The sequence below is a fragment of the Mastomys coucha genome, unplaced genomic scaffold, assembly GCF_008632895.1.
Source record: "Mastomys coucha isolate ucsf_1 unplaced genomic scaffold, UCSF_Mcou_1 pScaffold21, whole genome shotgun sequence".
NCBI lineage: Eukaryota > Metazoa > Chordata > Mammalia > Rodentia > Muridae > Mastomys > Mastomys coucha.
In genome coordinates, this window is record NW_022196904.1 from 40,458,348 (window position 1) to 40,476,746 (window position 18,399).

The window sequence follows — 18,399 nt, forward strand, 5'->3', positions numbered from 1 at the left end:
GAGGTCCCATTTGTCAATTCTTGATCTTAGAGCAGAAGCTATTGGCATTCTCTTCAGGAAATTTTCCGGACTTTCTTTTCTTTAGCCCACCCCAGTGTTACCTGCAGGACCAACTTCTCCAGCACTCTGACACCTGCAGCTGCCACACCCCACCTCAGCCTCCAGCCTCTTAAACCTTCATGTTACACCCCTCAATTTGGAGAATAGAACTATTCGCCTAATTCCCCAATAATTGTGAGTTTCAGCAGGCAGATCCTGGGTCTGTCACCTCTCTAGCCCCAGGCTGGCACAGAGCCTAGAACTTATATTGTGTCCAGGAGATCATATAACCATTGTCCTAGGATGTGGACACTTGGGAACATCCTTTATATTAATTATGAGATGGCCCTGTTCTTGAGGTCTTGGGAAGTTTTGGAAGGTGGAAACAAAGACCCTTGACTACTGTCACTGCAGAACTCAGGTAGGCAATGTGGGGAACTCAGTAGCCTTTGGTGTAGGCAAGAAAGAAGCCATGTGGCAGATACAAAGGGATCACAGCTCCTCATTGGATAACAGTGATAATTGTTTGTGTCCCCAAGGAGAAGGCAGGTGTGGTGCTGGGGCTCTGGGACTCAGCCCTGGATCAGCTGTCTCCTTAGCTGGTAACTTTGAACAAGTCACTTCATGCCCTCACCCCATTCGAGCCTCAGCTAGAGCTGCAAAAGATGAGATGACCTTCCCCACTGTCTTCCTAAGCCCTCAGAGCATGAGTCTGTTGACAGCTCTGAGCCTTGGCCAGGGTTTCCTGATGGACATACCAGGGACTGCTGCTTCAGAGAGCCAGGCGGCTCCTGTGGGGTTGGCTTTGCAGAGGCAGAAACTAGAAACACATGCAGAGGAACAGCAATGGCCCTGGGGATAAAGCCACTTGCTGCATAAAGGAGGGACGTGGCTCCATAGAAGGAAGGTCCTCTGATCTCTGCACAGCGCACGCGCGCGCGCGCACACACACACACACACACACACACACAATATATTCATACATACACACTAATAAAATAATAAAACCTTAAAAATCTTTTCCTATTGTGTATGTGGTGCCTGGGTGGGTGGGTGTAAATGTAGGTCACAGACTATAGTTTGCCTGTCCCAACATCCCACTCTTCCCTCAGCAGGGGTGAGGGTGTGGAGGGTTGTCATCTCCTTGCCCAGGTGCATGTCATTGCCCAACCGTATGTATTGTTTCACCAGCAATAAAAATCCAGCAGGGAATGAGCACTGCTAAAATTAGTTTGTTTGTCCTTTGACAAGATCTCCCCAGTTGAAAAAAACAATCGTGTTTATCTAACTGGCAGGGTGACTTTGCTGAGATCAAGATTAACTGCCCTGGTTAATGGGACATGAGGCTGTGCTTTGAAGAGCTCCCCTGCTCTCTTGGCAAGAACATTTTCTCAATGTTCAGCCTTCGGTAGACGCTGTGCCCGGGGTGGAGGTGTTCGCCCCTCTTTTGCTACTTGGATACAAGTCACCCACTCTTCTATACCCTGGCCTGCTACATCTGGCAGGCTGGTGGATGGACGGACGGACAGACGGATGGACAGGCAGACAGACAGATCCTAGGTACAGTGACAGGCAGACATTCAGTCTGTCCTGCTGTGTGTCTTAGGTGTGTCGAGTTTGCTAACATTTAAGCCAGTGGGAAGAAATCCTATGATCAGCGTGATCCCAGTGTGTGCTTGCTAAGCCCTCTATGGTTGTTAGTCTGTGTTTTATTCCTTCATGTGTTCACTTATCCAAGCAAAGAAATATTTAATATATGTGTAGAGATGGAATAAGCTAGGGATACGGATTTGAACAAAATAACAGACCCCGAATTCAAGAAGCGCACCATCGCCTGAGAGAAGGGATGGCATTAAAAGGCAGTTATGTAAATGATTGTTAAATGGCTGTGATCGTTTCTTATTTTAGTTTTCATTAATATATAATTCATGTGCCATAAAACACCCCATTTTAAAGTGTACGGCTCAGTGGATCTTTCAGGATTGCCTTTTTTTTTTTTAACCATACTGCTGGGTGAAAAGTTCAGTCTGTTCTGCCTTGTTGGCACAACCGCAAACACTTGGTTTGATTGGCTAGATGAAGAGATTTATGTATGACATAGTGTGTGTGTGTCTATATATGTATGTATGTAGTATATGAGTAGTGTGTGTCCTAGTGTGTGTATATGTAGTGTATTAATATATAGCGTGTGTGTGTACATGTTCACACATGTGTGTATGTAGTATGTATATGTAGTATATGTATATAGTATATGCATATGTATAGTATATATGTAGTATGTGTGTATGTAGTATGTGTATAGTATGTGTGTGTCTGTGTGTGTGTAGGTACGTAGTGTCTGTGTGTGTAGATGTGTTTATGAGTGTGTGTAATGTTTGTATATAGTGTGTTTATATAGTATATATGAGTAGTATGTGTACTAGTGTATGTATGTGTAGTTGTCAATATGTAGCATGTGTGTGTAGGTTTGTATGTAGTATATATATGTAGTATATGTATATAGTGTGTAGAGTGTGTATGTACTGTGTGTATATGTAGTATGTGTATGTAAGTATGTATTTGTATAGTATGTTGTAGTGTGTGTATCTATGTTGTAGGTATGTAGGGTCTATGTGTGTAGATGTATATGTGAGTGTGTGTGTGTGAGTGTGTGTGTGAGTGTGTGTGTGTGAGTGTGTGTGTGTGAGTGTGTGAGTGTGTGTATATGTGAGTGTGTGTGAGTGTGTGTGTGTGTGTGTGAGTGTATATGTGAGTGTGTGTCTGAGTGTGTGTGAGTGTGTGTGAGTGTGTGAGTGTGTGTGTGTGTGTGAGTGTGTGTGTGTGTGTCACTGCTCATACAAGGTAGCTCCATGGAAGGCTTTCTCCTCTGCCCCTTTTTTGGCTTCTCTGACTCTGCCAAAAAGCTCAGCACCTCACAACTCTGTTCTCCCAAAACATATCTGAAGCAGATGGCAGCCAGGGTCAAACAAGCACACCGTACATGATAAGCGAAACACACATGTAGGAAAGATCTTGTGATTCAGCTTGGCAAGCCAGGTTGAAAGCACAGTGACTTATGGGGCTCTGAGCTCCATGTTACTAGACTTGAAATACAGAAGTCATATTTACTCAGAAACCTAGCCAGTGATCTAAAGGGGCCCATGCAGGATTCAAAATGATCAAGTTCAGTGCTGGGTTCTGCCTAAATTTAGCGCTGCTACTCATTCTCCTTTGAAAATGAGGAGGACCACCTACCCAGTCCCTGCATGGGGGTTGCGGGAGGGGCCCGGGTAGCATGAGGCACAGATGCTTTATGCTTGAACAACTATGCTCACAGGGACTCTCTGATTGGTAGATTTTAAGCCATCTATTCAGAAGGCACTGGGGTTCTCCCTCCCCAAAGCACACTGGGTCCAACAGGAGATGGCCTTGTAGCATCACCGAGAGAAAATGAGTGGTACTCACAGAGTCTTGTGGGAAACCTCTGACAACATCAGTGTCAAAGGTGAAACCGGACACTGTTCATACACGAGTTCTTTCTGTACCCTCCATCTTTCCCGGCCTCCTCTCTCAAAGCTTGCCTGCTTTCTCCAGTCTGTAGCGCTAAGGACTCGTTAGCTCTGTTTACATGACATTGATAGAACACCTGCTTGCATAATTGCTGACATTCAGAAGCATGTCATGAATACATCTGACAGCTGATTTTATTCACCAGTTCCTTCTGCTTCAGAGATTCCCATGAGTTTGAATTCGTTAAGCCTCACATGCTCTCTCCCCGCCCCAAGAGATCCTAGGCTGAATCAGCAGCCGAATTTTCCTTGGGCTGCAGTGACAGAGCCTCAGGGAATCTTTCCTCCCCACTAAGAGTACAAGCTACCCGTGCACGGTTTCTGGATACAATGACAAGACTGTGTGCAGCAACTTTTGACCATATACACCTACCATCCTCTTCTTTCAAAGGTATATGACAGATGGCGGACTCGGCCTTTACACTCGTCGCCTGAACCGGCTTCCTGATGGGATGGCCGTGGTGCGAGAGACCCTCCAACGAAATACCTCCCTGGGCCTCGGAGATGCTGACAGGTAAGCATGCTGCACTCGGATTTAGCCACATGCCAAAGCCATTTGCGAGTGGCCTACAACATGCTGGTCATGATATAGGGAGAATGGATGGGTATGTTCTTCAGCCCAAGGAAAAGCAGGGCGGCCCTGAAGTCCTTCCTGCATAAGCTGGCACAAAAATAGGAAAGGGCTGCTGCTTCTTGGGTCTTGCTTTTGTATGGTTATGGGTATATATGTACATATGTATGTATTCCGCGAGGGTGCAGAGAGAGGAGCCCAGGGCCCCATGAACATCAGTTAAGCTCTCTACCACTGAGCTACATCCTTAATTCTAGGCTGGCACTTCTGATAGCAAGGGCTCAGGCTGAGGCGGTTTGGTTGCTGCCTTGACTGTTGTTAGCCTGACTCTCTGCATGCAGGCCCCAGGGACCTGCCTCACTTCCTCTCTCATTATTCAGCTTTCCAGGTATTGCTCCTTGAAATAAGCAGAAGGTCTGTATGCAGAGTGCAGTTCAGGCCGTGCCAGAGTAGGTTTTACCAAAGCCCCCTGCTGCCTGGAGTGAGTGGTGAAGCTTGGAGTGTCTATTCAACTGACATACAATTAAGAGCTGACATCAAAAGGGGTCTGTCGATCTCTGTCACCACCACTCTATGTCAGAGACATAAAGAACCTGTGTCCACCCTACCTACCACAAGGAATGAATGTTTGACCTCCAGGCTTCTAGCCCTGACTCTAACATAAACCGATCTCCCGACCCTGAGCAAGCTATGAAAGGATGGTGTGACTGGCCATCTCTGGTGTGCTGTCTTTCTGGCTCAGTATAGAGTTCAGAAACTCTTTAGTGATCTCACTGTTCTGGCTCACTCGACCTCCTTCCACATCTGGGCAGATGAGCTGTAGCAGGAAGCTCAGAGATGAGGGATTTGAAGTTGCTTTGTACTTTTAGGGTGTTGCACTCCAACTTTGCAAAGGCCACATTGTGAGGTGGGGTCCCTTTCCTGCTGTTCTCCTAGCAGGCGAGGGGCTGGAAGCATGATCCAGTGGTTAGAGGACTTGCTGTTCTTTCAGAGGAGTTTGGATGTGATAACCCACATTGGGCAGTTCACATCCCCCCTATAACTCTAGTCTCTGAGGGATCTAGCACCCTCTTTTGGGCCTCTGTAAGCACCTACATACATATCACACACACACACACACACACACACACTCACACACATATATTTCTCTTTAAAATAATGCCAGGTGAGTTCTGCAGCTCTATAGCTTGTCTCAGAGAAGCAGGGCAACTCTGTAAGAGACGAATGCTGAAACACTGCCCAACAACAGAAGAGGAATCCTCACATCCTTTAGGGAGAGGGTAGGAAGGCTGGGTGGGGGAAGTGCTGAGTTTCCTGTTGAGATCTGACCCAGCGTCTACTAACTCTGCGTGTCCTCACTGAGTCTCCCAGCATCCCGTGTGGTCATTTCCACTGGGGAAAACAAAGGGCTGTTTATCAGCGTTCTACCTCGGGTTAGCTTTGTGGCTTCTGTTCTAGAAATGATTGGTTTGAAAAAGAATCCATACAAGGGCTGAGGGTGTAGCTTAGTTGATAGAGTACTTACCAACAGCATACAGAGAGCTCCAGGTTTGCTCCTCAGCACTGCATTCAAACAAACAGAAAACAAGCTGGGTGGTGGCACACACCTTTAATCACAGCACTGGGAGACAGAGGCAGGCAGATCTCTGAATTCAAGATCACCGTATACTGCATAATGAGTTCCAAGGCAACCAGGGCTATGTAGAGGAACCTTGTCTCAAAAAACAAAACAAAACACAAAGAGGGTCGGGGGAAAGGGAGGTGAGGGAGGGCAAGACAGGGCTTGACCATAGAAACCTTTGAGAGCTGCATTTTTTATTTTTAATTTTTATACATGGCAGGTGTTTGACCTGCATGTATGTGCATGCAGTACCTCCAGAGGCCAGAAGAGGGCATCAGATTCCCTGGAACTGGAATTACAAGGAGGTTATGAGCTGCCTTGAGGATGATGGAAATCAAACAGTGGTACTCTACAAGAGCAGCCAATGCTCTTAAATGCTCAGGAGCCATCTCTCAAGCCCTGAGAGCTCACTTCCTAAAGCTTAAACCCTGCAGATAAATTTGTATAGTGGACAGCACCGGAGGAAAATATTCAGTATCTGCAGCATTCTCACTGATGTCATAATTTGTCAAATTACTCTGCTTGCTTTCGTCCTGCTACAGTTGACCAGAGTGCCTGTTTTCAGGCCCTATGAGGTCAGCCTCGGCTTGTAGTAGAAGCCTCTGGGATGACCATTCACCTAATGCTTCATTGGAGGCCTAATGGAATTATCATAGATAGCAGTGGAGCCTCATCCTGCTGTTTGGAGATTTAGGGCCTAAGATTGGAAAGACAGAAGTCATTTTTTCTCATTTTACCTCCAAATGAACAGCAGTATCTTCTGGTCCTTGCCAGGCCTGAGTGGTCTGCTGTGATCATTTAAGGACTGAAGAGCTAGCTAGCCAAGGTTTTAAGAAAGAACCCGAGGGGCTTTTTTAAAAAAAGAAAGAAAGAAAGAAGGAAAGGAAGAGGGAGAGAAAGAAAGACTTAATGATGCTACAGATGTCTCTCTGTTTGATACAAGTTCTAGGTTACTAGCAGGGATATATTTGTATCCTTGTGGAATGTGCTAAATTTCTTTCAGCTCCATAGCTATAACGAACAGACCATGGTGATGCTACCCTGCCCACTAGGTGGAAATAGCTGTGTTTTTTTCTTTGTGCATGTATGCATATTTGTGCGGTGTATATACTCGTGTGAGTATATACGCATATGTATACGTGCATGAGGAAGCTCAAGAACATCAAGTATTGGTCCTCTCCTCAGACCAGCAGAGGACGGCAGGTATCTGCCTCTAGCACTCTTTGGATGTCTTTGAGGCAGGGTCTCTCTCTGAACCTGGGCCTCCAGTTTTCTCGGCTAGAAAGGAGGCTGGCCAACCCCAGAGCTCTTTACCACTTTGCCTCCTCAGGAACCAGTGCTGTAGGTGTTTACAGGGGCACGGCTTGTTAGATGAGGGTTTGGATCCAAACTTCAATCCTCAGGATTTCACGTCAAGTGCTCATAACCAGCGAGGTAGCTATCCAATCCCTATTTTATTTTATTTTATTTTAAGACTGAATTTCTCAATGACAAGTGTGCGAGGCTGTTGAGCTGCAAGCCTCGCAGAACCTCCTTGTCCCTGCCTCCCTGTGTATGTGACATGACTTTCAGGGATCAAACTCAGGTCCTGATACCTGCAAGGGGAGCTCTCCCCTGACTGAGCTAACTCTCCAGTCTTCACAATGTTCTCCAAATACCTCTTCTGCCCACCCCAAGCTAGGTGAATGTTTCACAAAGTAGGGGACTGTCGGATAGGAAGTCATTATAAACGATAGGGAGCTATTCCTTAATAATATTTATATTTTAATTTTAGTGCTTTTGGGAACTTACAGCTAGCACATCAAACCCATGATTTTACAAACATTGTTTATGCTAAGAGCTGTGTAGGTGTGAGACAGTGACTCTGAAATAACAAGGGAGGGCACCACAGATGGCGAATATGCAAATTGGACATGGCTCTGTGCCCCCCACCCCCTACCCCATGATTGAAAATGTGTTCTCTAGGCAATTTAAAGCCACCAGAGCTCTTCCCTCACAACCTGAAAAACAAAGGCATAAGAACTAAGATAATTTCCGGGAAGTTTTATGGAAAGAGAGATCTGAGTGCTTGCTTACGGTTTCACACACAAGCATTCAGCTACAAGAAAGCTACTGAGGAAATGATTTAGACATTAGCCCCATTAGTTCTCAGCCAGGGAGAGATGGCATACAAAGGGCAGAATACCCCGGGCTTAGGAATGTCACTAGCATAGGTAGCCACAGCCGGCCCAGAGCCTGTAACAGGATGCTGAGACCCCAGACAGACCATCGCTACTTGCAGCCTGGCCTGAGTGTGTCATTTGTAGGGTTATTAAAAGTCACCTACAGGAATCCGTGTCTTCAGAGGCCTGGGAGATAGAAACTTTGTCAGTTGAGAGTCGTTATGTCATCAGCCCATTCTGATGAATAATAAAAATGATAAAGTCAAAACGCCAAGTCCCCTTCATCTCCTGTCACTCACTGTTCAGGGCTGTCACCCTGGATCCCAGTCCCTTCCTGAGAGTGACAGAGCCAGCTAGCTGTGGAGGGAGGATGGAGTGAAATGGACAGAGGCAGCTCAGGACACATATTAGGCCCCGGATAGGATAGCAGACTATATTGTAGGGCGCTTTAGGAGGAGGAGACACTCCAGGCTGAGAGTCTGGCTATCAGTCAAATGGTTTCTGCCTGCAGCGCTGTGTTTCCTGAACATGTCGGGAACGAACATGTCAGGAATTCTCGGATTCTAGCAGCTCAGCTTCTTTATAAGCAGAGAGCTTAGTAGAAAGCTGCCGCTTGGACGCTGCAAAGGGCCTCTGTGTGCAGGGATCTTGACAATCCTTACAGATTAGCAGGCAGCAGTCTGGGGCCATTAGATAGATGTTCCTCCCCGCTGGTACTTCCAGGTCACGTTGTGCTGGTGAAACAAAAATTGGGCTCAATGTATACTTTAGGTCAGGCTAGGAAATGAAGGAGAAAGGAGAGGGGTCTTTTTGTTATTGTTGTCCCCCCACCTTTACGTTATGGGTGTCTTTTTACTCTCCAGATGGTATCCGTGTCAGTAAAGCTTTGAGACTGCTTTTTTAAAAAACAGACACAGGACACACATAGGCTTCTCAGCTTGTACTTGGCCCCTGACCCGGGCCTTCAAAGCCAGCCCTGTTCCCACTTGAATTGGAAGGCTGTCGTAGCGACTAGTCCCAGGGTGAGAGGTTGTAGCTGCGCTGCCTGCTAACGAGCAGCCTGCAAGTCCAGTGTCAGGGCTCCCCACAAGAGCACAAGAGCCCTCATGCTGACAGGCTGTGTGACACACGCAGAACAAAGCAACCGTTCTGTTCCCAGCAGCACATTCGTCTACCCAGCTTCGGCCTTGACCTCCTTGCAGGTTCAGAGTCGGGACACTGAGAATTCTGACTGCAGTTCCGTGGCCTCGGTGAGAGGAAGGGTTCATTTCAAAGTCTGATGATGCATCTTGTTAGTGACATAGGAAATTCAGGGCTACCAGAATCTGCAAAGATTCTGAAGTCATTCAAAAAAAAACCGTAACCTTTCTCAGTCTTGGCTAAATACTGTCATTTAGCTCTGACTAGCCTGGAACTCACTGTGTAGATGAGGCTGACCGAAGGGCACAGTTGAAAGAGCTGCTCACCTCTGGTGGGAAGCAGCTGGGGACAGGCTATGCTTTCAGGAGCAAGCATCCATCAGCCCACTTTCAGTGTGAACGCATCCTAATGAATCCATCAACGAGGCCAGTGAGCCTGTTTTCTAGTTACCTCTCCACAGCAGCACCAAGTCTCAACACAGGAGCCTAGGGGCCCAATTTCCTATTCAACCCATGACAGAAGTCTCTCTCCCTCTCTGGATCTCTTCCACCCTCCCTCCTCCCACACCCTCTTCCCCACCCTCCGCCCTCCACCTCTCATTCTTCTTTCTTCCTTCTCATTTTGAGAGCCCAGTAATGCCCACTATGTTCAAGAATACTATTTTGTTCTGTGTCGTGCACATAAGGCCTATACCCATTCTCTATAGACACTGGCAGCTGCCCTGCAAAAAGCCAGTCTCCACCCTTCCTCATGGCTCCTCCCATCCCTTCCATGCACCACCCCCTTTCTCTTCCCTCCTGTGCATCCAGGAACAAAGTGGGAGCGAGTGAAAGTCCTTGTTTCAAAGCCCATAAAAGGGGCCTTGGAGGCAAATCTCTATTTCCGTTGTAACAGGGTGATAATTACCACACTGGCCTTCCTGGAGGGCCCCAGTCTGCCCCTGCCACCGGCTTCCTTTTTAAGCGAGAGGCCGATCCTGTGGGCAGAGGCCACCTGGGTTGAACAGGGGGCGGGTGATGACAGGAAGCTAACCATCTGCACCTTAAGCCTCAGAGGAATTCTCCAGAGGGTTGTAAAAGGCTGGAAACCCACAGTCTGCCAAGCGTGGAGCATTGCTTCTCAGGCAGTGTTCCCACTTACACAGGAAGAGCAAGTGGCCCGGTGAAGCACTCCACTCCCTGACACACAGCTGAGTGGGGACTGGACAGAGCAGCTGTGACTCCAAAAGATGCTTTTTCATACACCGTGACCTTCCAACACTCGTTGAAAGATAAGTTGTATGAGATCTGGAGAGATGACTCAGAAGTTAAGAGCATTGGCTGCTCTTACAGAGGACTTTCAGTTCCCAGCACCCACATGGTGGCTAACAACTGTCCGTAATCCAGTTCCAGGGACCTGATGTCCTTTTCTGGACTCCAAGGACAGTGGGAATGAACACACTGCACAGACATACATGCGTATACGTAAAACTAAGATAACTTGAACACTAAGGTTAGGATAGATAGACGTCTAACATTAAAAGCTGGAATGAGGGGACTAAGAGAAAAGGCAAATACTTCCTCTGTGCTTAATCCTGAAGTAACCCAAGGCCTAAGCCCTGAAACCCAGACAGTGTGTCCCAGAGCAGAAAATAACTCCATGAGACTGAACCCAAGGATCTTGGAAAGTCCTGGGATCAGTTAGGATAGGTTAGGTTATGCTGTATAATAAGCAACTCCAGAACTTCCCCCACTTATGGTCCCGTTGCTCTAGAAGGTTATGTTGCTCATTGTTCTTACTGGGAACCAGGGTGCCAGGAGGACTTTCGTTCAGACTGAGAATTGATCATTTCCATGATGAGGAGATGGTGAGCCACACATCTCTTAAAGCCGAGGTTGACCATGTTGACCAAAAAGGTCATTTGGCTCCATTTCCGTTCCATTTGAAGGGAAATACAGTACCACCATATGTGTGCCAGGAGAGCAGAAAACACACAGTGACTTCCACTGTCCTGCACAGGGGTAACACGCTGGACTTCCTATCTCTCTACCTCCCATCGTTGCCCGTTCACCGTCTGTTCATCCCAATGTGACCGTGACCATGTGACCACCAGGAACTTTGAGGTTTCTCTGTGTGGAGAAAAGTCCTCAGGTATATGAGGAACACGAGTAGCTGCCCCATAGTATGTATCAGCTGCATGTCAAGGGTATGACAACATAGAAAAGTTGGCAGCTTAACATTTATTGAGCACTTACTACACACCCCTGGAGTCTAAAGATGAGCAGGGTATAATCCTCGTGTGCAAGAAGTTTAGAGTCAAGCCACGACACCAAGTGCTGGAGAGATGTGTGACCATGTGTGCGCTGTGGTCCTACTGTGGGTGTATATATATGCATTCTAACAAATGGCAGGAAGTTTGCTCATTTTCTTTTTCTGGCAGTGATGGTTACAAAGACTTTTCAGGGTCAACAAGATGACTCGGTGGCTGGAAGCACTTGCCATGTAAGGCAGGCCACCTGTGTGTGATCCCTAGGACCCATAGACAAGTGGGAGGAAAAGGCCACCTCCACAGAGTTGGTCTGACTGCCATACACAGAGGCTGGGGAGTGCCTGCATTCCTGTCTTAGTTAGGGTTACTGTTGCTGTGAAGAGACACAATGGGCAAAGCAACATGAAGAAGAAAGGGTTTACTTAGCTTATACTTCCACATCACTGGTCATCATTGAAGGAACTCAAATACAGCAGGAACCTGGAAGGAGGGGCTGATGCAGAGGTGCTGCTTACTGGCTTACTCCTCATGTTTTTCTCAGCCTGCTTTCTTATAGAACCCAAGACCACCAGCCCTGCGGTGACCCCACTCAGAATTGGTTGGGCCCTCTGCATCTATCACTAATTAAGAAAATGCCTTACAAGCTTGCCCAAAGCAGGATCTTATGGAAGTATTTTCTCAGTTGGGGCTCCCTCCTCTGGATGACTAGTTTGTGCCACGTATACATAAAACTAGCCAGCACACACCCCGCATACGTACATCACACACTAGAATAAAAACAATGACCATTTGGATGTACTAGGGAGATGGTTAGGTGAGTGGGTACAGTAGTTGTTAACACAAGCAATCGTGAGGCCCTTGGTCTAGATATGCAGAGCTCAGGAAATCCAGGCACAGTAGTGCAATCTGAAATCCCAGTGCTGAGACAGGAGGATCCTGGAAGCTTTTCACATACCCACCTAGACTGGCATATGCAGTAGTAGTCAAGGCATTGCCGCGGGCAGGCCGATCTGGGCCTCCCTCAACCCGAGGGAGAAACGGGGGTCCTAGTCAGGTCGACAAGGTGTAGGTGAAGAAATGACGGCAGAGACGACACATGAAGTATAAGATCTAAATGTATTTCTTAGAAATGGCATCAGACTTTTACAGTCATTGCAAAAGAGAGATGGTAAATCTGGCAGCTCAATAGTTGAGGTACAATCTGAGGCTATCTAAAACATACTGGGTCTAAAGCAGCAGCTATCTCCTCTGAACTGGTGCTGTATCCCCCAGGCCCAAGCACTCTGGGCCGGGGGAATGGGGGAATGCGGATGCATGAATCTGAGTCCTAGCCCATCTAAGTTCTAGTGCTAGTCCTGCATGTGAGTCCAAGTCCTTCTTCCCCCAGTCCTAGTGCTAGACTGAAGTCAGGTAGGCAAGCGACCCCCACACCAAGGTCAGCAGGGTCTGGTAGCTAGGTATGAAGCAGGAGGAAGAGGGGTGGAGCCCTCCCTGTTGAGGTATTCTTATGCTAATTCTCTGGTTCTTGCTGGAGGCAGGCAGAGGGGAATCCCAACCTAACACTTTTAGCTAATGTCCTAGAGTGAGGGAAACCTTTCAATTACTCTCTAGTACTTAAAACATTAAACTAGGATAGTTGGAAACCCAATCTTAACCATTTACAAATCATTACTTGGGGTACCTTTATGCCTAATTATGAGGCCATGTTGATGATTGGAAAGACTAATACCAGCGACTAGTCTGAAATCCAGGAGGCACAGATCTCCTTTTGAAGTCTTATTGCCTCTTATCCTTTATCAGGATTTTATCCCAGATATTTTGGATGTGACTGGAGTAGACAAGTGTGCGTGGCAAGGCATCCTGTCTCAAAGGAGGAAGAGGGGGAAGTCAAGACAGACCAAACACATGAGGCTGTCCTCCGATCTCCATACAGGATCCTTGGCACATACATGCCCTTGTGTGCATACAAATGTACAAGAATACACACAGAGATAAATAAAATTTCCCTTAAAAACTTTACCCATGAATCAAGTAAGATGGTGTTGCAACCAGGATATAAAGTGAATAAATTAATTAATTAATTAATGGGGAAAAAAGAGTCAAATGGGCCTACTTGTTGCTTTGTACATGTGAACTTTTTTTACTTTTTAATATCCTTTGTTGTGTTTATGCATATATGTTTATACGCATTTTCTTTTTCTTTTTTCGAGACAGGGTTTCTCTGTGTAGCCCTGGCTGTCCTGGAACTCACTCTGTAGACCAGACTGTCCTCGAACTCAGAAATCTGCCTGCCTCTGCCTCCCAAGGGCTGGGATTAAAGGCGTGCGCCACCACTGCCCAGCTTTCTTTTTCTTTTGAGACAGGTCCTCACATAGCCTGGGCTGGCCTTAAACTCACTACATACCTAAGAAAGTTCTTGAACCCATGACCCTTCTGCCTCTACCTCCCAGATTCTGGGGCTGCAAGCACTTGTTACCACACTTAGCTCCCCTCTGTCACTTTAAAAAGCAGTTCAGCCTCGCTGTCTGTTCCTGACAGGAAAGCTCTGGTTATAACTGCCTGGTATGTGAGGTGACCCTTGTACAGGCCTCGGCAGAGTATCCCTGGTTTCCGTGTGACCTCTTGTCTTGGTCTGCTGCTCATCTGTGCCATCCAGATAGCTTGATCCAAGGTTACTTTGTGCATAAACACATTTTCTTAAGACTGCCTCTCCTGTCCACTTACATCACATGGGGCCTTCTGATGCCAGGAGTCATCAGTGCTGGGCTGCCCGCTTTGCCAATGAGGAAGTTGGATAGCAACTACCCATCCAGGCCTCCAGGGAGCAAAGTGGTCCGTGTGTAGCCTTGGAGATCATGAACTCTAAGGAACTTGAGGAAAAGCCCAGTCTATCTCTTTGATGTTAGTTTTGATGCAGTCCACACAGTAAGCAAACCAAGGACCAAGGGGTTTGGCTCTGCCACCACTGAATGTCTTTAACAGGTCCTCCCCTCTATGTACCCCCATTTCTTTACCTGCAAACAGATCCTCTGACGTTTAAAGTCTTCTAGCTTCTGTAAGACAGTGTTCTTGAAGTTGAGTTGACAAGTGATTTCTGCAAAGAGAGCTCATCCCACAGAGGGGAACTAACTCCACAAACTCATCCTTGCTGATAGTCATGACCACATGCATTACCCCGTGATGATGCTTCAGTTAGGAGCCAGGTTCTCCACTGAGTTCCTGGATGAATGTAGATGTAAGCCATTCTGTAGCTACCTTGCTGACCTCTGCCACCCCGTGCCTGCAGCAGTAGCTTTGAGGGACTTTGGGAAGCAGGAAGCTCTTCTTGCTGGGGGTGGGTACACCAGAAGGCCTGACAGTGGCTGAACCACAAGAGCGAGGCCCTTCAAGGGAAGGACAGAACTGTACCTACAGCAGTAGTCTTTGGACATTTCTGAGACTTTGGAATAATAATAATAATAATAATAATAATAATAATAAAATAATAGTATACCAACTGTCAAACCTTGTAGCAGCTTCTGTTTCAGGAAGAACTAAGAGATGAAACTCATAGGATAAGCATCTTATTTTCATCAAGATAAAATCCCAAATAGCTGGTAAGATAAGCAATGAGTTTTAGGTTTGTCTTTTAGTTGTTTGGCGTGACACTTGTTTGCCCATAGCCAAGAGGGTGGTCGGCCCTGACTAGGATGTATGGCACTTTCCTTATACTGTAAAGCTTTGTGTGGTGGACATACTACTTGTTATACCAGGGTCCCTGTGAACAGCACCCAGGGTTGAGCGAGGTCTGGTGGTATCTGCCCACAATCCAAGTACTTGGGCACTGAACATGACAACCATGAATTCAAGGCTAGCCTAACCTACATAGAAGATCTAAAGGGAGGATGAGGCTAGGATACAAGTCCCTAGGGCTCCAACCTTTCCTCAAGGGGGAGTCCATTGCATACGTGGCTTGCAAATGTTACCATCCCTGGACTCAAGCCAACCTCCTGCTGGGTACCACTTTCTCCTTGGACATTGCAAGGCTGGTACAGCTCAGGCTGGGCTCTGCAGTGGTCGAAAGAATGTTGTAACCCACACAAGGGGTACCTTGGGGATGCTTTTAGCCACTCATGCAGCATCTCCTTCAGCACAGTTAACTCCTACATAGTCAGCCAGCACCCTGTCGACACCCCGCTGATCACACAAGCTGACCTGTCTACTGTCCGGTGTGGACCCTTGTAGTTGCTTTGAGACTTGGCAATCCCAGGAAGAAGAGACTGGTTCTCACTTTGATTTATCCCATTAATCCCTACTGCTCAGTGACACAGAGTGGCGGGAGGCGAGCTCTGCGATTGTGTGGAGGCCATTAAGTAGGGACTGCGAGCAATGAAGGATTTTGTGGCTCAGTGGTTCCATGCCCCTCCCCCCTCCCCGATACCAGATACCTGCTCTCACATCTCCACCTAGCTTGCCTAGAAATGAGGGCAGAGGGAATCCCAGCTCCTCAGCTTCTTCAGTGGCAGAATAACACTTAGGAAGAAACATTTCCTTCTATTTCTTTGAGTTGTCTGGACATGGCTCATGCGCACCCAGACAGTAGTGAACATGTAGAAGGGTGTTGTCATTTGACTAGGAGTCTGTTGTATGGACCTTTATGGGGTATGGATGATCCATTGGGTCTCTTTATTTCCTTTTAAAATGTGGATGCAAGAAGCCCTGTGGGTGGGTGCTCATAGACCCAGAGCTTATATACAATGAATGGCTCATTCTCTCCTTCCCTCCTCCCCCTAGCAGTGAGGAATAACTTCCTGCCTTTCCCTATCTAGGGAACCCTGATAAACTCTGATCCTTTCTGCCCTGGGATACCTCCTTTGTCTTTTGCTCATTTCTTTCTTTGTTTCTACCCAGAACCGAAGCCTCCAGGACCTTTTATCCATCCAGGGTCCCCACAACTGGCACATTGCTCTGGGCCCATTTGTATGCCTTAGGATGTCAGCTTTGGCTGCAGAAAGGCACGCTGGGTACAGCCCAGGTATAGGGTAGGCTTTCCAGTGAGAGGAAACTGGACGCTGCCCGTAGCCTTGTTCATTGGCTGTCTTGACTTTGCACAGAGCCTCGTTTGCCTCAAGCTAACAGACACTGCCTGAGCGTCTAATCAATGCACCAATGTTAATAAGACCATCTGTGAGGTTACTGCATTTTTTTGTTTCCTTCCTCATCTAGGTTAAGGCCAGTATTGTCACAGTCTCCCAAGTGATCTGTACATCCTTCTACCTCGCCCCTAGGCTCCAGAGCAGCAGCCTAGGACATTAGCGTCTCTCCTCTGAGCTTTTGCTGCGGCCTTTAGATGGCCAGCTACCACTATTACCTTCCTAACACACCTTAGGACTCCGGAGCCTTCCTGAAGCTTCACAGCGGTGGCTTCCTGCTGCACACCGAACAAAAGACAGACCTAGTCTGTGTCCCCCAAATCGGTGTGTTCTGGCTCTTGGCACCCCTCTGGGCTCACTTCATCCACATTCTCCTGGGAAGAGCCATGCCTTCCTCTGGCCCCCTTGAACTTGCTCACCCACCATGCCCTTCAGGACTAAGGGACTGCCATCCTCCCTGTCTAGAGTAGGCTTCCCATGCTTCTTTCTCCTCTTCTTCTAGGTGACCTGAGTATCTGACCCTGACCCCTTCACCAACCTCAGCCCTCAGCTATGAACTATTTATAAACTGCTTATTTTAACTGTGAGACAAGGTCTTTTGTGCAGCTCAAGCTGGCTTTGAACACAACATTCTCCTGCCTCAGCCTCCCAAGTACTAACATTGCATTCCCACCATGCCAGGCCGCACCCCTTGTTTTCATGCATCAGTAAAACAAAACCAGGTTGGGCCGGGCGGTGGTGGAGCATGCCTTTAGTTCCAGCACTTGGGAGGCAGAGGCAGGTGGATTTCTGAGTTCGAGGCCAGCCTGGTCTACAGAGTGAGTTCCAGGGCAGCCAGGGCTACACAGAGAAACCCTGTTTCGAAAAAACAACAACAACAACAACAAAAACAAAACAAAACAAAACAAAAGGTCGATTCTGCTTCTGGGCCAACCTTCTCTTCTAGAACAGTGCCCGGTTCAGAGAGCATGCTCCTTTTACTTAGACCAGAAAGAATGAATAGATGGAGAGTGGTGAGCATGTGTTAGTTGCTGTGATAAAACACATGACCGGAAGCATCTTACAGGGGAAGTAGTTTATTCCAACTTGTGGTTTCAGAGGAAACTCTTATTAGAACCTATCATGGTGGGGAGGCAGGGTGGCAAACAGCAGTCATGGAAGCAGGAAGAGGAGGCTGAGGGCCTATGTCTGTATGTACATTTTAAGATTTATTTCATATGCTCTATGTGCATGTACAACTGCATGCCAGAAGAGGGCATCAGATCCCAGTATAGATGGTTGTGAGCCACCAGGTGCTTGCTGGGAATTAAAGTCAGGACCTTTGGAAGAGCAATCATGGTAGAGGTCAGGAGAGTTAGCTATCCTGAGTCCAAGGTGATGGGATGCCATGCTGTACAAGGCTAGTGAGTTCCCTCCTTCCTTAATAGCCAGTGCCGTTCCCTGATAGATTAGAATGCCTGCTAGCCAGTGTTATGTTTCAAACCCTGGACCAGTGGCTAGGGTGCCTTGCCTCCAGATTCTCTCAGTATCTATCCCTCAGTCCCTACCTGTTACAGGGTATGGCTGGCACACCCTGCCCTCTACCCTGAACTCTCTAGCCAAGGAGCTGGGCTGTCTTCCCCCAGAGGCTATTCCCTATACAATCCAGACATTTTGCTTACCCACCCTTTTTGTAGCTATGTCATCCTGGCTGCTACATCCTGGTTCTCCTCTCTCCTGTCTCTCTCTTCCCTTCCCCCCCCCACCCCATCTCCTCTCACGGTTTAGGGTCAGTACCATAGACTCTCCCAGATGTGTCTGCTTCTGGCTATCCTTTCCTACATATTTATAATAAACTTTCTCTTCCACCATTCCTAGAAGCAGTCATGTCCTCTCTCTTTTCTTCTTCTTCTTCTTCTTCTTCTTCTTCTTCTTCTTCTTCTTCTTCTTCTTCTTCTT

The 18,399-nt window shown here is 47.4% G+C and overlaps 1 protein-coding gene across 13 annotated transcripts in view; it reads left to right on the plus strand.

Moving 5' to 3' along the window:
- Positions 1-18,399, plus strand: part of Nav2 (neuron navigator 2) — a 654,216-nt gene that overhangs the window by 525,654 nt on the left and 110,163 nt on the right. For all 13 annotated transcript variants that reach the window (XM_031386765.1, XM_031386769.1, XM_031386759.1 and 10 more), the window contains one exon: positions 3,979-4,101. In XM_031386765.1, the coding sequence (XP_031242625.1) occupies positions 3,979-4,101 (123 nt within the window). The remainder of the gene's footprint in view (positions 1-3,978; positions 4,102-18,399) is intronic.